This window comes from Bubalus bubalis, chromosome 13 (assembly GCF_019923935.1).
Source record: "Bubalus bubalis isolate 160015118507 breed Murrah chromosome 13, NDDB_SH_1, whole genome shotgun sequence".
NCBI lineage: Eukaryota > Metazoa > Chordata > Mammalia > Artiodactyla > Bovidae > Bubalus > Bubalus bubalis.
In genome coordinates, this window is record NC_059169.1 from 18,812,233 (window position 1) to 18,831,123 (window position 18,891).

The 18,891-nt window shown below is 41.0% G+C and overlaps 1 protein-coding gene across 7 annotated transcripts in view; it reads right to left on the reverse strand.

The window, feature by feature from the left end:
• The window catches only part of LOC123464538 (ATP-binding cassette sub-family C member 4-like), a gene marked incomplete at its 5' end in the record, with an annotated part of 335,503 nt that overhangs the window by 240,817 nt on the left and 75,795 nt on the right, over positions 1–18,891 (reverse strand). For 5 of the 7 annotated variants that reach the window (XM_045162462.1, XM_045162465.1, XM_045162464.1 and 2 more), the window contains 2 exon segments: positions 6,224–6,379; positions 18,472–18,663. In XM_045162462.1, coding sequence (XP_045018397.1) covers positions 6,224–6,379; positions 18,472–18,663 — 348 coding nt within the window. 7 annotated transcript variants of the gene reach the window in all.

The window sequence follows — 18,891 nt, forward strand, 5'->3', positions numbered from 1 at the left end:
TTAGGAAATTAGGGGCAAGCAGGATTTAGAAAGATAAGAAATAAACTGAGGAATGTGGTATGCAGCCCAGACATAAGCATGAGTTACAATGTAATCACAAGTAAACACCATTCTGAGAGAATCACTGAGGCAGGAACTCTGTTTGAAGGGCAACAATGAGACAATTAATCTGGGTGAAGGGGAACTGAAAATGTCAAACCTATAACCTAATGCTTTTGTCAAAGTATAAAAGAGAACCTGGAGCTTGAAGCTTGAAATAAATATGTTCCTTTTCAGGGGAATAACCATAATTCTACTTCAGATTTTTATAAAAACTTGTTACTCTTTGTAATTATCAACCTTAAGATTCCCACATGCAGGTGATTTCTCATCCTTCAGCTGTCTCCATGAGTTTTACACAAGCGACATAGCCAGGCGAGGGGAGGCTGGTCCCCAATATTCTTCCTCCTTCCCCTCTCCATCTTCCCTTCATTTTCCAGTTTCTTTCAAGTAAGCAGGCTACTCCCTGCATATAATCTCAATCTCAATTTAACTACTTCAGATCCTGAGCACAAAGAACACACATACTTCAGCTACCTGTTGTGTTTCTGGAAATTTGTTAAGAAGAACTTTCATTTTAGATTATTCCTAAAATTTTGAACAGAAGTTGAGGAGTATCTTCTTAAAAACACAGAATTTATCTTTGAAAGTTCCCCCCAGGACTGATGGTCTATGTCCCTACTACCCTGTCTCTGCTCCTACCCAGGTCCTTGTTACCATCACATCTCCCCAGTTCTGACCTGTTCATGCAGGGTAAGCAGTGATGGGGATGAGCCTGGGAGGAAGAGAGAACACCATGGAAGCTCCTGATGCTTCCTGGATCACAAGGACCCAGGATCTAGGGAAGATGGTGTGGGCCTGGCTCAGCTAAGAGAGGCAACTCAAAGAAACAGCACTGGGCTCCCCGTCTTCAGAGTCTGCTCTCAGCTTCCTAAGTTCCCTATATTGGGGTGTTGAGACACAAGCATCACTGCTTCCTACTCATTTGGGGGAAGAGGAATGTAAGTTTTTGCACTTAGACAAGTAAATTCAGGCAACCAAACTAACAGACTTTCTCCACCTCTGCAGCTAGCAAGATGCTGTAAAGACAAAGGGCTCTTGATTGGGAGGGATAACATTTTGAGTATCTTCAACTGACACATATCAGCCCATAACATACAAGTACATAAACCCATTTCTAAATTGATATTGTCCAAATGAGGGACAGAGCAATAGGAGTAGTATCTTCTGGCTTTGTTCTATACTTATTCATTCTTGCTATGGTTTGGGGAGTCCTTCCAAGTGGGATGGTAGGAAAAATGGTAAAAATATCTGATGAGTACAACACAGCTGAAGAATTGATGCTTTTAATTGTGGTGTTGGAGAAGATTCTTGAGAGGCCCTTGGACTTCAAGGAGATCAAACCAGTCACTCCTAAAGGAAATCAACCTTGAATATTCACTGGAAGTACTGATACTGAAGCTAAAGCTTCAATACTTTGGCCATCTGATGACTCACTGGAAAGACCCTGATGCTGGGAAAGATTGAAGACAGGAGGAGAGGGGGATGGTTGGATGGCATCACCAACTCAATGGACATGAGTTCGAGCAAGTTCCAGGAGTTGGTGATGGACAGGGAATCCTGGTGTGCTGCAGTCCATGGGGTCACAAAGAGTTGGACATGACTGAGAAGTGGACAAGGTGGAGACTGGAGAGCGTAGGTCTCTGTTATATGACTAGTACTTACTAGTACTTTGGATTTTACTCTGCTGTGATGGGAGTCTTTGGAGATAAAACTGAAACTCTTCGCTATACAACTGAAACACTGTGAATCAACTATGCTTCTACTACTAAGTCGCTTCAGTCGTGTCCGACTCTGTGTGACCCCAGAGACAGCAGCCCACCAGGCTCCGCCGTCCCTGGGATTCTCCAGGCAAGAACACTGGAGTGGGTTGCCATTTCCTTCTCCAGTGCATGAAAGTGAAAAGTGAAAGTGAAGTTGCTCAGTCGTGCCTGACTCTTAGCGACCCCATGGACTGCAGCCTACCAGGCTCCTTTGCCCATGGGATTTTCCAGGCAAAAGTACTGGAGTGGAGTGCCATTGCCTTCTCCGGAATCAACTATACTTCAATTTAAAAAAATAGACACACATAAAATTTGAATCCTGGTTCTGCCCCTTACTTGAAAAATAGGATAAGCTCCCAGTAACTCAGTTTTTAAATCTGTCAGATAAAGATAACAACAAATTGTGAGGATTAAGCAGGAAATGGTGGGATAAGAAACTAAAATGTATTAACAATTCCATAAACTTTAGGAATTATTATTAATATTCTTGTAACTTGTCAGGGACTGTAACAAGCACTAGAGGAACAGAAATGAGAGATATAGGCCCTGTCCTCAAAGAGAGAAAGAAAATAGTCAAGAGTGTGCAGAGGGCTGAGAAAAAGGCTGGAGGTTTTGGTGGGGGATTGGAAAGTAAGATCATGTACAAGGTGATAGTCAGGAAAGAATCTGGTGCGAGGAAAGCCAGAAATCAAAATACAAAAAAATTTTAGTCTGAGTTCTTGCTCTTGGTGGAAAATGTTAGACACATTTCTCTGTTATGCTTTTCCCCAAAATTCCTATTGTGTTTTTTTGTTTGTTTTTGTTTCTTTGCTTTACTATTAATATTTATGTAACAATTTAGTTTTTATTATTAAGCAATAAATATAATCACCAAAGACCATGAACACATAAACAAAAATTAAAGAGAAAAGTCATTTCAGAAGGTGTTACTCTTTTTACTTAAGTAGAAACAATACCCAAAAGGCCAGTGCCCTGATTCTTAAGAATATTAACAGTTCCTGATGACTGAGCACTCCTAAGAATGAGACATGGGCACAAACATTATCTCACTAAGCTACATCTTCACAAATCTGTGGGTCCATGATTTCCAGACCGGGTTTAAGGACGAGGATGTTGACGCGTGGCAGCCAAGTTACATCATCAAGGCCCCACAGTCGACGAGGCAGAGCAGGAATAAACTGTGGGTCACACTGGCACTGGGTCTACACTACCATTCTATCCCCGTCTGCCTCCTGAATGGCTTCCTGGGAATCTTTACACATTGAAAGTTCTCTCCAGATTCTTTTTCTTTAATCAACCAACACTGCACCTTGGAGACAAAGGCATAAAAAGTGGAATCTACATGGATACAAAGCTCAGCACTATTCTGTAAACACACTCTCTGGAGTGTGTACCTAGAACATGTTCCAAGGAAGGATGGAAACCAACAGAACAGAACCAAAACATGCTGAGGTCAAGGCCTGTTTAGTCCTTGCTCAGATGTGCTTCCAAATATTATTGGCAGAGCCAAAAAATCATCCAATGTTATTTATTTACAGAGTTATTTTATGTATACAAGCATGCAACTTTTTCCTATTAAGAAGCATTAAAAATAATGCAGGGCATGTTTCTAAAGCTTTGCATCCAATAATATGAAAGGAATTTACAGACATGCCCTTTATTTCTACTAACTAATCTCACATGACCATTTTAGCGATGAGTACCATCAAAACATAAAACTTGAGAATCTAAGCTCATTTATTTTATACTGTAACCATAAGTCATAAATCTAATAACCAGAGGAAATCTTTAAATATGGGGGCTGAATGTGCTGAAACATTCTTCCCATTTTTCCTGAAAGGGATACCTTTGAAAAAAAATTTTTTTCAATTGTGATAAAATATACATAAAATTTGCTGGATTAACCACTTTAAGTGCACAGTCCAGTGACGCTAAATACATTCATACTGTTGTACAGCCATCACCACCACCCAGCCACAGATTTCCTTTCATCTTAAGGAACTGAAACTCTGTACCCATTAAACAACATCTCCCCTCTCCTGGCCACTCCTGGCACCCACCATTCTACATCCTGTATCCATGAATTTGCTATTCTAGGTAACTCCTATTAGTAGAATCATACAGTATTTGTCCTTTGTAAATGGCTTATTTCACTTAGCTTAATTTTTTCAAGGTTCATCTGTGCTATAGCATGTGTCAGAATTTTCTTCTTTATTAAGGCTGAGTAATATTCTACTGTATGGGTATGCACCACATTTTGTTTGTTGACTCATCTGTCAATGGACATTTGAGTGCCTCCACTTTTTTGCTGTTGAGAATAATGTTGCTATAACAAACACGTTTCAGCATCTCTTCAAGACCTTTCTTCCAATTCTTTGGGGTTTATACTCTAAAGTAGAATTGCTAGGTAGGTAATAGACTATGGTTTTTCCAGTGGTCATGTATGGATGTGAAAGTTGGAGTGTGAAGAAAGCTGAGCACCGAAAAATTGATACTTTTGAACTGTGGTGTTGGAGAAGACTCTTGAGAGTCCCTTGGACTGCAAGGAGATCCAACCAGTCCATTCTAAAGGAGATCAGTCCTGGGTGTTCATTGGAAGGACTGATGCTGAAGCTGAAACTCCAATACTTTGGCCACCTCATGCAAAGAGTTGACTCATTGGAAAAGGCCCTGATGCTGGGAGGGATTGGGGGAAGGAGGAGAAGGGGACGACAGAGGATGAGATGGCTGGATGGCATCACTGACTCGATGGACAAGAGTTTGAGTAAACTCTGGGAGTCGGTGATGGACAGGGAGGCCTAGCCTGCTGCGATTCATGGGGTCGCAAAGAGTCGGACATGACTGAGAGACTGAACTGAACTGAACTGAACTGATGACAATTCCATCATTAACTTTTCAGAGCAACCACCAAGTTGATTTCCATAGTAGCTGGACAATTTTACATTACTATCAGCAATGAACAAGGATTCTAATTTCTCTACATCCTTGCCAATGCTTATCATTTTCATTTTTCTCTCTCTTTTCTTTGATAACAGACATCTTAAGGGGTGTGAGGTGGCATTTCACTAGAGTCTGAAAAGAATATCTTGGTTTTAAAATTATTTAGAGTAATTCCAGGTATTTTTGAGGTCATGGGTAGGTAGCAACACTTGTACCCAAGTCCACATCCGCCTTCCTTTGGGAGCCATGTTGTACATGCTTCCCGATAAACAGGTATTTCAGGACATATTGCACCCACATTCCAGGAAGCACATTTGCCTGGCTCATTCTCTCTCCTCTCCTCTCTGTTTCTCATCTCAAGCGGGTATTTTTCTGAGCTTTCTTTGATGGGAAAATGATTATTAAGTATATAAATAAAAAACTCAATTTTTTTTTTTTAAATAAGCATGTCTGTCAAAGCAGTGGGCAGGATGATAGATGAGGACACAGGAACTAGGTTGCCCTTGGCTATATACTTGGAGGATAGTAATTCTCAGTAAATATCATGGAATTATGTTCAGTGAATGAACCACAAGGAAAGACAGGAGTGTCTACCCGTCTATATAATCCAGTCTCCAAAACTCTCCCTGAAAGTTATACTACTTTACAAAGAAGAAGAAAAGAAAACAGAATCAGAGCCCAGGAAGAGATGGCCAACTCAACACTCCACCATCACAGCAGGCACATATGGGTCTACATGAACCACTTCACACTCACTGACCTATTTTGTCCTCACAACAGACTGAGGGGGTGATATCATTATCAGCTTTGTTAGACAGAGAAAACCAAGGTACACAGAGACAGATTTTTGAGTCCACTGCTCTTCCTTATTATTCTGTACTGCCTCCCTGGTGAAAATTATTCATTAATGGCTAAATTGTCAGTCTCCCCAAAGCTTCTATATATCCTATAATTCTCAAAGCCCCACAGTTTCACAGAAAGTTCTCCAAGGAGATATCACTTTTGAAAAGATGTCCTCATTTCCCACAGCAAAATTATATCTATAAGACACTTATTAATAAAATCCATGTTTCCCTATAGGAAACTCTGCAGTGCTAAGCAAACCATTTATCCTTCTGTTCTCAGAACTATGTGATTATCAGTGGATAACATTGTGGAAACTGAGGAAGTCTGAGTCCAGAAATCTATCTCAGTAAGTTATTAAATCACATGCACACAAAACTAACAGATGAAACAAAACAAAACAAAACCTGGTATCCAATGAAAGTGTTTGTTGAAAATACCTCCTGCTAAAAATATGCTCTATTGGGTAGAAAAGGATCAACTCATTCACTTAACTTGAAAAGACCAATCAAATTAAAAGCACTTAAACTTTAGACACCTTATGAAAAGAACATGTGAGAGTGCTCTGCTATGCATACCTGAAGTGCAACTGACATTTTCTTCCTTAAATCATGCAGTCCAATCCTGGTTGTCAAGATGTCATCAATATAAATGCTACCTTCAGGTTCTGACAATCTAAAAAGGGCAGCAATGAGGGAACTTTTTCCAGCTCCTGTTCTTCCCACAATGCCAACCTGTAAAGAGACCCAGGGGGATGAAGAATTAACAGGATGCACAAAACCCAGGAGAACCCTGATTGTTGAAGATGAATTTTATAAGTTCTATTATATGTAAAGAATAGTCTATAAGTTTCTCAAGCAAGGTCCTGCTGACATTTTGGACCAGATAATTCATTGTTGAGGGTTGGGGGCCTGTCCTGTATATTGTAGGATGATTAACAGTAGCCATGAACCCACTAGATACCAGATGCAACGCCCAAAACTGTGGCAACCAAAAATGACAGAAATTCACAAATGTCCCTAAATGAGACCACCATCATCTCTAGAATACACAATATAAAGTATAACGACTTTTATGCCTTCTATTCATATTTCCCTGAGTAAATGCTTAATATGCAGAAAATTGTTTGTTTTCTATAATTATCACATAGTATCTGTTATGTGGTATGTTAGAGGGGGAGACACGTATGTGTATGTGTTATATATGTGTGTTTGTTTGTGTGTATGTATGTAACTAACATCCATAAATAAAGGAAGAAGATGACTTAAATAACCTGACTGTAGTGAAAATCCAGCAGTCTCCTAAGTGGTCCATAAGAAGTCAATTTTGAATTAGTTTTATTCCTACTCCCTGTGTAATTTGACCTTGAGAATTACATGGGTAATTTTACAGAGATATCAACAAGTCAAGTCAGAAGGATTATACACAAACAAGTATTCACTTTCTCAGGGGTATGTTATTTATTTAAGAGGAATTATTCTTCGGCAGAAAAATGAAATCACTTCCTGATATTAAATACCTTAATTACATTTTATCTTGAAAGGAAACATCTTCACATATAAAATGCAGGTCTCAGTCTTGAAAGACAGAGGCCAGTAGACAAAATGTACATAATGAGACCAACAACAACACAGACAATATTTGATATTTACATTGGACCTTTCATTGGAGCAGTTCAAAAGACATTTTATTAATACTTAAAATTGAACCTTGGAAAAACACATGTCAAGCGTCAGTCTATTTATTAAAAGCAAAGCAGAGAGAAACTAAATGCACTAACAGTAAGGTTAAAGAATCAATACAATGTAGGTAAAATGCTGGTGGTTGGTAGTTTAGTTGCTAAGTTGTGTCTGACTCTTGCGACCCATGGACTGTCACCTGCCAGACTCCTCTGTCCATGGGATTCTCCGGGCAAGAATACTGGAGTGGGTTGCCATTTCCTTTTCCTAGGTAAAATGCTGGTGGGGGATAGTATATGCAAATATATATGCAGAAACTTGCCTTTTTTACCAATGAATTTTAAAATGAAAGAAAGCATTAGACGATCAGTCATGTCCAACTCTTTGCGACTCCATGGACTATGGCCTGCCAGGCTCCTCTGTCCATGGAATTCTCCAGGAAAGAATACTAGAGTGGGTTGCCATTTCCTACTTCAGGGGATCTTTCTGACCCAGGGATGGAACCCGTGTCTCCTACTTTGCAGGCAGATTCTCTACCGTCTGAGCCACCCAGGAAGCCTAAGTGCAAATTTTCTGAAGGAAGTTTTCCAAGAGATGATTTCATCTCTATGTAAAATCTGGAATTGATGAGAGTGTAAGATATGCTTGAATCACTTGTAAATCAGTAAAGTTTTAAAACTCCTGGCTTTAAATAAAGAAGAAATAAATCTTTCTGAGTAATATAATCGGAATGCTTAGAACTTTTCATGTTTCCTGATTTGAAAACCTCTGAAGTTTCACATCTTAGTCTGTAAAATCAATCATGGCACTTCAAAAAAGAATTTATCTTTATAGAGATTAAACGTAAGAAAAGTGGGTTCAGCTAATTTTATTATCTTATAAAGATAATGCAATGACTATAAGATATTTTGATATTGTTCAGTAGTGTCTGACTCTTTGCAACCCCATGGACTGCAGCACTCCAGGTTTCCCTGTCCTTCCCTATCTCCTGGAATTTGCTCAAACTCATGCCCATTGAATCGTGATGCCACCCAACCATTTCATCCTTTGTTGTCCCCTTCTCCTCCTGCCTTCAGTCTTTCCCAGCATCAGGGTCTTTTCCAATGAGTTGGCTCTTTGTGTCAGGTGGCCAAAGTATTGGAGCTTCAGCATCAGTTCTTCCAATGAATATTCAGGACTGATTGCCTTTAGGATTGAATGGTTTGATCTCCTTGCTGTTCAAGGGATTCTGAAGAGTCTTCTCCAGCACCCCAGTTCAAAAATATCAATTCTTCAGTGCCCAGCCTTCTTTATGACCCAACCCTTATATCCGTACATGACTACTGGAAATACCATCGCTTTGACTATACGCACTTTTGTCAGCAAAGTAATGTCTCTGCTTTTTAATATTCTGTCTAGGTTTGTCATAGCTTTTCTTCTAAGGAGCAAGTGTCTTCTAATTTCATGGCTGCAGTCACCATCCACAGTGAGTTTCTGAGCCTAAGAAAATAAAGTCTATCACTCTTTTCATTGTTTCTCCATCTATTTGACATGAAGTGATGGAACCAGATGCTGTGATCTTAGTTTTTTGTATGTTGAGTTTTAAGCCAGATTTTTCACTCTCCTCTTTCACCTTCATCAAAAGGCTCTTTAGTTCCTCTTTGCTTTCTGCCATTCAGGTGATATCATCTGCTTATCTGAGGTTACCGATATTTCTCCCAGCAGTCTTGATTCCAGCTTGTGCTTCATCCAGCCCAGCATTTCACATGCTGTACTCTGCATTGAGTTGAATAAGCAGAGTGATGATATACACTCTTGAGGTACTCCTTTCCTAATTTTGAACCAGTCCATTGCTCCATGTCCGGTTCTAACTGTTGCTTCTTGATCTGCATACAGGCTTCTCAGGACATTTTGTACCTTATGTTAAACCCTAATTCATATAATATAGATGGGCCATTCTCTGCATATAGGCAGGTCATAGTATGTATTTATGTGGCTCATGCATTCTGTGTACAGGCAGGTCTCAAAGATATTTTGAATATCAAAATAAACCAAGTTATATGAATGTTTTGTTTCTCTATGCAAATAAAAGTTATGTTTATACTATACTGTAGTCTAGTGATGTACAATAGCATTATATATAAAAAATGTACATACCTCAAATACTTTATTGTTAAAAGAATGCTAACCATCTAAGCATTTATAGGGTAGTAACATTAAAAGCCACTGATCACAGATCAGGATAATAAATATAATAATAATAAAATGGTTTGAAATACTGCAAGAATTATCAAAATCTGACAGAGACATGAAGTGAGCAAATGCTATTGGAAAAATGGTGCCAGTGTACTTGCCTGACACAGCGTTGCCATAAATGTCCATTTTTTTAAAAGCATTATCTGTGAAGCACAGTAAAACAGGTGGGCCTATATTTCTGAGTGTTCTTAGACATAAATCAACACACATCAGGACACAGGTGAGAACTGATCTGTGAAAATGTGTGTATGTTCCCATGTTATCAGCTCCACCAAAACTGATTCATCTGTGCAAATGGGAACATCTGTAAACTTTGCATAACTGGATTGAGATATGTAGGGGCACCAAGGACTGTTCATTACCACAGGACTGTGAGTTCCAAACTCCAGTGAAGAGGACTAAAAAACCAAGGGACTTCCCTGGCATTCCAGGGGTTAAGAGTCTGTGCTTCTACTGCTGGAGGCATGGATTCGATCCCTGGTCAGGGAACTAAGATTCCACATGCTGCATGGCCTCAGACCCCCCAAAAAGAAAAAGGCAACTCAAATAAAACCTGATTCTGATCATTCCTAGAGTTCAGTCATCAAAGCTATAGTCCAAATGTCTTTTCTGGGTAACCATAGGGTTTTACCAATTGCCCATGGAGAGTGTCACCAGTGTCAGTAAGCTCACATTCTTCAATCTAAAGACACCGGGGTCTTCCCTGATGGCTCAGTGGTAAAGAAACTGCCTGCCAGTGCAGGAGATGTGGGTTCAATCGCTAGTCCAGGAGAATCCCACATGCTGCAAAGCAACTAAGCCTGTGCACCACAACTATTAAGCCTGCACTCAAGAATCCATGAACCACAACCATTGAGCCTATGTGCCACAACTGTTGAAGCCCTCTCACCATATAGCCCATGCTCTTAACAAGAGAAGACACCACAGTGAGAAGCCCACACACAGTAACTAGAGAGGAGCGCGAGCAGCAACAGAGACCCAGCCCAGCCAAAAATAAAGAAATAGATACAATTATAAAGACTCTTAAAGAAAATCTTCTGTTATTTTCTTGCAGTGGCCCCTTTCTGTTTTTCCAACCAGGTTGCTCTCTGATGATAACACAACTTGTTAGACACTTGCTCCTGGATCTCTCTTCACACATCAAATTCAACATAATCAACACCCAATGCTCCACACAAAACCACCCCTTCATCCGTCTCCCCCACTTACTCTCATTACATCTTTCCCAGGCTCACAGTGTTTAAAAAACAAAATAAACTCTTTCCTTGATCATAATCAGTACAAATGAATTTGAAAAGTAAATAAATACTAGCTATGCCCCAGCACTCTGAAAAAAACATTCTTAAAATGATGTTTTTAACTTTCTAGGCTTCTATATGTGTTCTTTTTGTTGTTGCTGTTGTTATTTTTTTGGATGTATTCTTAAAGATACAAGTTCACATATTTAAACAAAATGGGATTAATGTGAACATACTGTTATATGTGCTTTCATTTCATATTTCATAAAAAATTACATTAATTGTTGCATAATATTATAGTACACGTGATCATTTATTTAACAAATCCTCTACTGCTTGATCGGAGAAGGCAATGGCACCCCACTCCAGTACTCTTGCCTGGAAAATCCCATGGACAAAGGAGCCCGGTAGGCTGCAGTCCATAGGGTTGCTCAGAGCCGGACAGGACTGAGCGACTTCACTTTCACTTTTCACCTTCATGAACTGGAGAAGGAAATTCTTGCCTGGAGAATCCCAGGGACGGAGGAGCCTGGTGGGCTGCCATCTATGGGGTCGCACAGAATCAGACATGACTGAAGCGACTTAGCAGCAGCAGCAGCAGCAGCAGCTACTGCTTGATATTTAGGCAGCATCAAACAGTTAGCTATTATAAATAACTGTCTTAAATATCCCTGAAGCTAAATCTTTGCAAACAATCTGAATCATTTTCTTCACATAAATTCTCAGATGTGGAATTGCTACGAGTCAAATATGAACCCCTTGACAGCAAGTATGAATTCGCTGGACAGCAAGGAGATCAAACCAGTCAATCCTAAAGGAACTCAATCCTGAATATTCATTGGAAGGACTGATGCTGAAGCTCCAATACTTTGGCCACCTGACACAGAGAGTCAACTCATTGGAAAAGACCCTGATTCTGGGAAAGATTGAAAGCAGGAGGAGAAGGGGACGAAGGATGAAATGGCTGGATGGCATCACTGATACAATGAACATGAACTTGGGCGAACTACAAGATGGTGAGGGACAGAGAAGCCTGGTGTGTATCAGTCCATCGGGTCATGAAGAGTCAGGCATGACTAGGTGACTGAACAACAACAAGGTATGAACATTTTCAGGAGGAAGCTGTTAAACTGCTAACCTACCCCCAGAAGTATAATACCATTTTCTGCTCCCACCCATTTCCCTGCATGTTCACAAATCCAGGTGATATAGCTTTGTTTTAATCGACATCAATTTGATTCCAAGAAGTGGAATCACTTTCCCAGGATGTCTTGCTGGAGGCATAACAGCTCCTGGCTCCCTGTCCCCTGCCCCTGCCTACTCTGGTCCATGTGCTCTCACTTCTCAGATTAAACTTCTGAATTCCAGCTCAGCACTCAACACTCCACCCCAGGATGTCTCTTCTACAAAACTGTCCTCTCTAACCTCTCCATTCTTCATGTACACGAGTCAGCTTCCTTGGCACCACTAAGTAGTGGTGAGGGTTGAATGTAAAAATGTGTGTGTCTAGGTCTTCATTCACTGTATCAGGACATCATACTTTTGCTTATGCTGGTCCCACCTCCTGGAATGCCTTTCACATGCATTCCCACCTGCTGAAACCCTAACGACACATCTCTAAGTCTGTCTCATATGTCTAATTCCTTGGAAATACTCTCCGTGTCTCCTCATGTGGGTTTGTTCCAACTCTAAGAGATGTTATGTCATTTTTTATATACATCCATAAAAATTGTGACCTCGTTCTAGCTTACAAAGTTAATATAGCCATTTTCTTGTTTCTTCAACTAGACTGTATATGTTGACATCAGGATCTGTATTGGATTTGACTTTTTCTTATTTGTATTACCTGTGGTGCCCTGAGACAGAGAAACTTCCACTGGGAGCTGAGAGTTTTAACTCAAGCCAGAGAAATTTATGGGAAATCTATTACCATATTATTTATGTATAAGATAAATCAGACAGAGACAGACACAGCAGATGGATCCTATAGCCATAAATACAACTTCAAATGGCTAACACCTCATTCTTATGGGACAGAAACCACCTTCCACAGTGTAAGTGGTTATGGTCATTTTACACCCTATGAAAATGATGACCATTTTTGTCCAAGTATTTACTCTTGGTGCTTTACATGTCTTATCTTAAATTGTACATCAGGCCTACAGGTTACATCCTTTCACTTCCATTTTGCATAAGAAAATATTTAGGCTTAGATAAATTAGTCTGTCTGAATATCAGAGATAATAAGTAGCAGGATGCAACTTAAATCCACATATGTTGGCCTCTTTTCCATCTGCTGATGGGCCTTCTTATCCCCTGGATGGCCTGACAACTTATCATGCCCCTCTGTGTAGACAGAACAGAGAAAGTGGGGAGAGGTGTAGTTGTAGTTAAAGGAACAGGCCTACCATAGAGATCTTATGGTCAGAGAGTTAAAGCATGACGGGGACACAGGCATATATGTGGCGAGAGAGAGTGAAGAGAGTACCTGCAGGCAGGTGTACCAACCATCAGCAGGAAGAACCGGCACCCACAGCCGGACTGAGAGAGAAATCTGCATAAGTGGGACACATGGTGCCTGGGGAATAGGCCAAACAGACTTCATGCCCTGCTTGGGGCAGAAAGACTCATTTTTGATCCCATCAGGTTGTGAAACAGCCGAATATACACTGCTACATGGGGCTGTCTCTGACTCCAGGTCCAGGCAGGGCTGAGTCTGTGGGAAATCCCTCCAGTCCCTGAAGGAGACTGGTGTGGGGAACGACAGACAGCAGGATGAAAACCACCTGTAATGCAGACAGACTCCACTGGAAAGACACAAATAATGTGATGGAATCACACAGAATTAGATTATAATGTAAAAGTGAAATTTATAGAGCATAAAAGTAAGTAAATCTAGGGCCACAGAACATTCTAGAGCCTCTTGCTCAGCCACAACAGAGATTTGGGAATTCATGAGTTCAATTTCAAACTGTCAAAGAACATTTCTTGAGAATCACAGGTTATCACTCATCAAAAACTGTCCATGGGAGAGAAAGGAAGAGGTCATGTTCAGATACGAATCTGAGTCAAGAGGTCTGGGTGAGCCTGAGACTCTGCATTTCTAAGAAGCTCCAGGAGAGGCAGGTGCTGCTGGCCCTGACACCACAGTCTGAGACACAGGGAATTAGGAAGCCAGCAAGGAAAGGGGATGACCTGGGAGTGAAGGGAGCAGTTTTTAAGAAAATATTATGTAAAAAAGGGAAAAAGTAGTAAACTAATATTTTTGTACATTATAGTATGGTCTACTAAGCATCTGTAAAACTGTATCATCCGAATAATAGCTGTGAGCAAAAACAAAGCAAAATCAATCTACCTCAAGAACTGGACAATACTTTATTGTTCAGGACTCTCTAAAATGATCAAATCAACCACAAAATCATCTAAATGAAAAATGAAGCCCATGTTCAGACTCTAACCAAGAAGTCTAGGGTGCTATTTACCTCATGTTTATTTATTTATTTATTTATTTTTTGTTTGGCTGTGCTGGGTCCTGATTGCTTTGCACGAGCTGTCTCTAGTTGTGACAAGTGAGGGCTACTCCTGCAGTGCACAGGCTCCTCACTGAGGGGGCTTCTGTTGTTGCTGAGCAAAGACTTCAGTATTTGTGGCATGTAGGCTCAGTAATTGTGGTGCAGGGCTTAGTTGTTCAGTGGCATGTGTAATCTTCCCAGACCAGGGATTAAACCAGTGTCTCCTGCCTTGGCAGGCAAATTTTTATCTGCTGCACCACCAGGAAAGTCCTAGTTCTTTATTTTCACTTGCTATTTCTTCTGTGAATTAAAATTCTGCATAGTACCTACTATACTCTCCTATTGACTGTAACTTCTAGGAATTGGGATAGAAGAAGAAATGAGGGAAAGAAAATAAAGCCCCCCTTCTGCTGGGCTGGCTCACTCCCATGTCCCCATCCCCCACCCTCTGACAACAGCCTCTCTCAATCAAATCCAACACCAAAGAGGTGTCCTGGAGTGACTAGGGCTGGGACAGGTGAACAGGAGACCAAGCCTGGGATGTACACAGGCGGAGAGAAATCAATTCATGAACACACTGCCAGGGTATAATTTCCAAACACAGAAATGAAGCTAACAGTGATACTGAGAGTGGACCAAGGCACAGATCAAAAGTCAAGTTACTGAATTTATTAATTCAGTGTCCAAATTCATTTCTCCCTCAAACATTTTAGAATCTCAATTATCCTATGATTTACAGGTTTTAAGAAGGAAGAAGAAGAATCTGTTATGTTTCTAAGTTGTACTACAGAGTTTCTTAGATAATTCATATTTTATGGCTTTGGGGAAATTTTAAGACAACTACAGGTTAACAGAATTACATTTACAACAGAAAACCTGACAGACACATTGTCTGAGTGTAAGTAAACATCACACACAGTGCTCTGAGGGAAAGATTGTATCAAGAGCTGTGATTAATGTTTTCCTGACACAGTAGTTCACCTTTTTCCTGGCCTACAATGGAACTGGAAATAATTAGGACCAGCTTTTGCCCTGTGACTAACTGAAGCTGCTCCCTGGGTAACATTTAGTCATTAAATTGAATATTCTTTTATGTTACAAGGGTTTCATTCATTCAGTTCAGTTCAGTTCAGTCACTCAGTTGTGTCCGACTCCTTGCAACCCCATGAATTGCAGCACGCCAGGCCTCCCTGTCCATCACCAACTCCTGGAGTCTACCCAAACTCATGTCCATCGAGTTGGTGATGCCATCCAGCCATCTTATCCTCTGTCATCCCCTTCTCCTCCTGCCCCCAATCCTTCCCAGCATCAGGGTCTTTTCCAATGAGTCAACTCTTCACATGAGGTGGCCAAAGTACTGGAGTTTCAGCTTCAACATCAGTCCTTCCAATGAACACCCAGGACTGATCTCCTTTAGAATGGACTGGTTGGATCTCCTTGCAGTCTAAGGGAATCTCAAGAGTCTTCTCCAACACCACAGTTCAAAAGCATCAATTCTTCAGTGCTCAGCTTTATTCACAGTCCTAATCTCACATCCATACATGACCACTGGAAAAATCATAGCCTTGACTAGACAGACCTTTGTTGACAAAGTAATGTCTCTGCTTTTTAATATGCTGTCTAGGTTGGTCGGACAGGGAGGCCTGGCGTGCTGCAATTCATGGGGTCGCAAAGAGTTGGACACAACTGAGCAACTGAACTGAACTGAACTGAGGTTGGTCATAACTTTCCTTCCAAGGAGTAATTGTCTTTTAATTTCATGGCTGCAATCACAATCTGCAGTGATTTTGGAGCCCCAAAAAATAAAGTCTGACACTGTGTCTGCTGTTTCCCCATCTATTTGCCATGAAGTGATGGGATCAGATGCCATGATCTTCGTTTTCTAAATGTTGAGCTTTAAGCCAACTTTTTCACTCTCCTCTTTCACTTTCATCAAGAGGCTTTTTAGTTCCTTTTCACTTTCTGCCATAAGGGTGGCATCATCTGCATATCTGAGGTTATTGACATTTCTCCTGGCAATCTTGATTCCAGCGTGTGCTTCTTCCAGCCCAGTGTTTCTCATGATGTACTCTGCATATAACTTAAATAAGCAGGGTGACAATATACAGGCTTGATGTACTCCTTTTCATATTTGGAACCAGTCTGTTGTTCCATGTCCAGTTCTAACTGTTGCTTCCTGACCTGCATATAGGTTTCTCAAGAGGCAGGTCAGGTGGTCTGGTATTCCCATCTCCTTCAGAATTTTCCACAGTTTATTGTGATCCATACAGTCAAAGGCTTTGCCTTAATCAATAATGCATTAAATTATAGCTAATTTCCACTAGATGGGTCTGTGGGGTGGTAGGAGTTTTAAAGAGCAGTTTTTCAGTTATTTACGGAGTTGTCGCGCGCGCGCGTGTGTGTGTGTGTGTGTGTGCGTGCTGGTTTCTGCTTGCTCACACCTGTGTAACTCACTCAGCCTCACAACCAGCAGTCCCTCAGTACTCTCTCTGTGCCCTGCAGAATGCTACTTTCTGGAACAAATATGAAAACAAGATGCTCCCTGATTTTACAAAGCCTCAAGGTACTATGAGATACAGATCCCAAATTACAAAGCACGCCACAGGTGCTATCTTTTCTTTTATTTATGATAAAATTCACATAACATAAAATTTAACTATTTTACCATTTTTAAGTGGTTAGTTTGGTGTTCAGTACGTTCACATTGCTGTGCAACCAAGCTTGAGAAGTTTTTTCTGCCTTGTAAAACTGAAATTCATACCCATTAAATAAAGAGCTCCCCATTTACCCTCCCCCAGTCCTTGGAGACCACCATCCTACTTCCTGTCTTCTTGGATTTTACTCTCTAGGAGTCTCACACAAATGGAATCGGAATATTCATTCCTTTTTTGTCTAGCTTATTTCATATAGTAAGATGTCATCAAGGTTTATCCACAGGTCAGAATTTTCTTCCTTTTTAAGGCTGAATAATGCTTCACATAAGGATTTAGTTCCTTCCAACTTTGGACTGCTATAAATATAGCTGTACCATAAATGCTATCTTGAAAGAATATATAAGACACTAAGGAAGAACTGAGGGTCTCAAAGATGCACTAGGATTGACTCAGAAAATGAGGAGATTTTCACCATCCAGATGACAGAGGGCCTGGGTCTATGAGGCTGAGGGGCAGCATGTGCACTGGGAACAGGGAGGACGTGGTACTTTGGGAGAAACTACACACAATCCGAGTTCAGGGGTGTGTGTGTGTGTGTCAGACAAACTGGCTGCAGAGGGAAGTGGGTAAGAGCTCCTAACACCTTGTCCAGTTCAGTCTCTTCTTCAAGATTCTGTCCTGATCCCAGCTGAGGGCCTCAAACTAAGTGCAGAAGGAACATCACAAGCAGACATGGATGCTGACAGGTCCAGGTCACAAGCCTCTCTGCCGTCTCGCACACAGATCTTCTCTGATCCCATCAATTTGCTTTTGACTTTGAGCCAATCTCTAGACCTTGCCTCCATCTGATACCATGATTCCTCACTGCTGATTGGGTTATTATTGAGGCTCTTCTCTGGTGGACACAGCTCACCCCATGGCCCCTGCTGGAGTGGACTTGAAGCTATGCTATGGTTCCAGCAGCAGCTCACCAGGCCAGTAAGGATCAGATCTGTGCTAAAGAAAGCAGCAGTCTGTGGTGGGAGGGCAGGGGGATGGCAGCTCAGTGTGGGTGAGTGGAAGACAAGGCTACAGGAAGGGCTAAGAGACAGAGAGGGAGGCTGCACCCAGAGGGCACCATGGGAGGAAGAGAAGATTTCAGAAATACAAACAAGTAAATATGGCAAGGAATGAAATACTGGAGAGTTAGGGCCAGGAAGACAAGGCTGACGTCCCAGACTTTGTATGAATAATCCGATGTCACATATAGTGTCCTGAGTCAGGTTAAGATGGAGCCCTGGATTCCAGGGCCCATCAACCATCATGAGGGAACTCATGACACAGGGAAGAAATTTCTTGGTATCCCCATTCCATGGTCAGTTTCCAAGAAAGATTAGCCTACAGTGTCACTGATCTAACCTGCATCCATTAGGAATAGAGTCCCCCTGACACACTGACAAAGAAGTCAAGAGCAGATGTGGTGCTAAATCTTTAGCCAGATTTTAAAAAGGCAAATGGCTTAAACTAACCTTTTGTCCTGGGTTAAATTTTGTATACATGTTCCACAATACCAGACGCCTGTCCGATGTATGCCTGAAGTACACACTGTGAAAGGAAATCATTCCTTTGTTGGGCCAGGATGGTGGTGGACGATACTCAAGTTCCCAGGATGCTTCTTTCACAAGGTCTGTGTATTCAATCACCCTTTCTACTGAAATCATCTGAAACACGTATGACATCTCATGAGTTAGTATCAGAGAGTCTTGTTTATAGATGTTCAGACATTGTAAATGAAACCTTCTGCTTTTATACAGTTCAGAACAACATCCACAAAGATCTAGATCTAGATCTCAGCATCCACAAAGGACAGAAGTAGGAGTCTGATAAGGCCTTGGATGATTTAAAAACTTATTCATCATCTTCAACACTTTTACATATGACTATTTCCT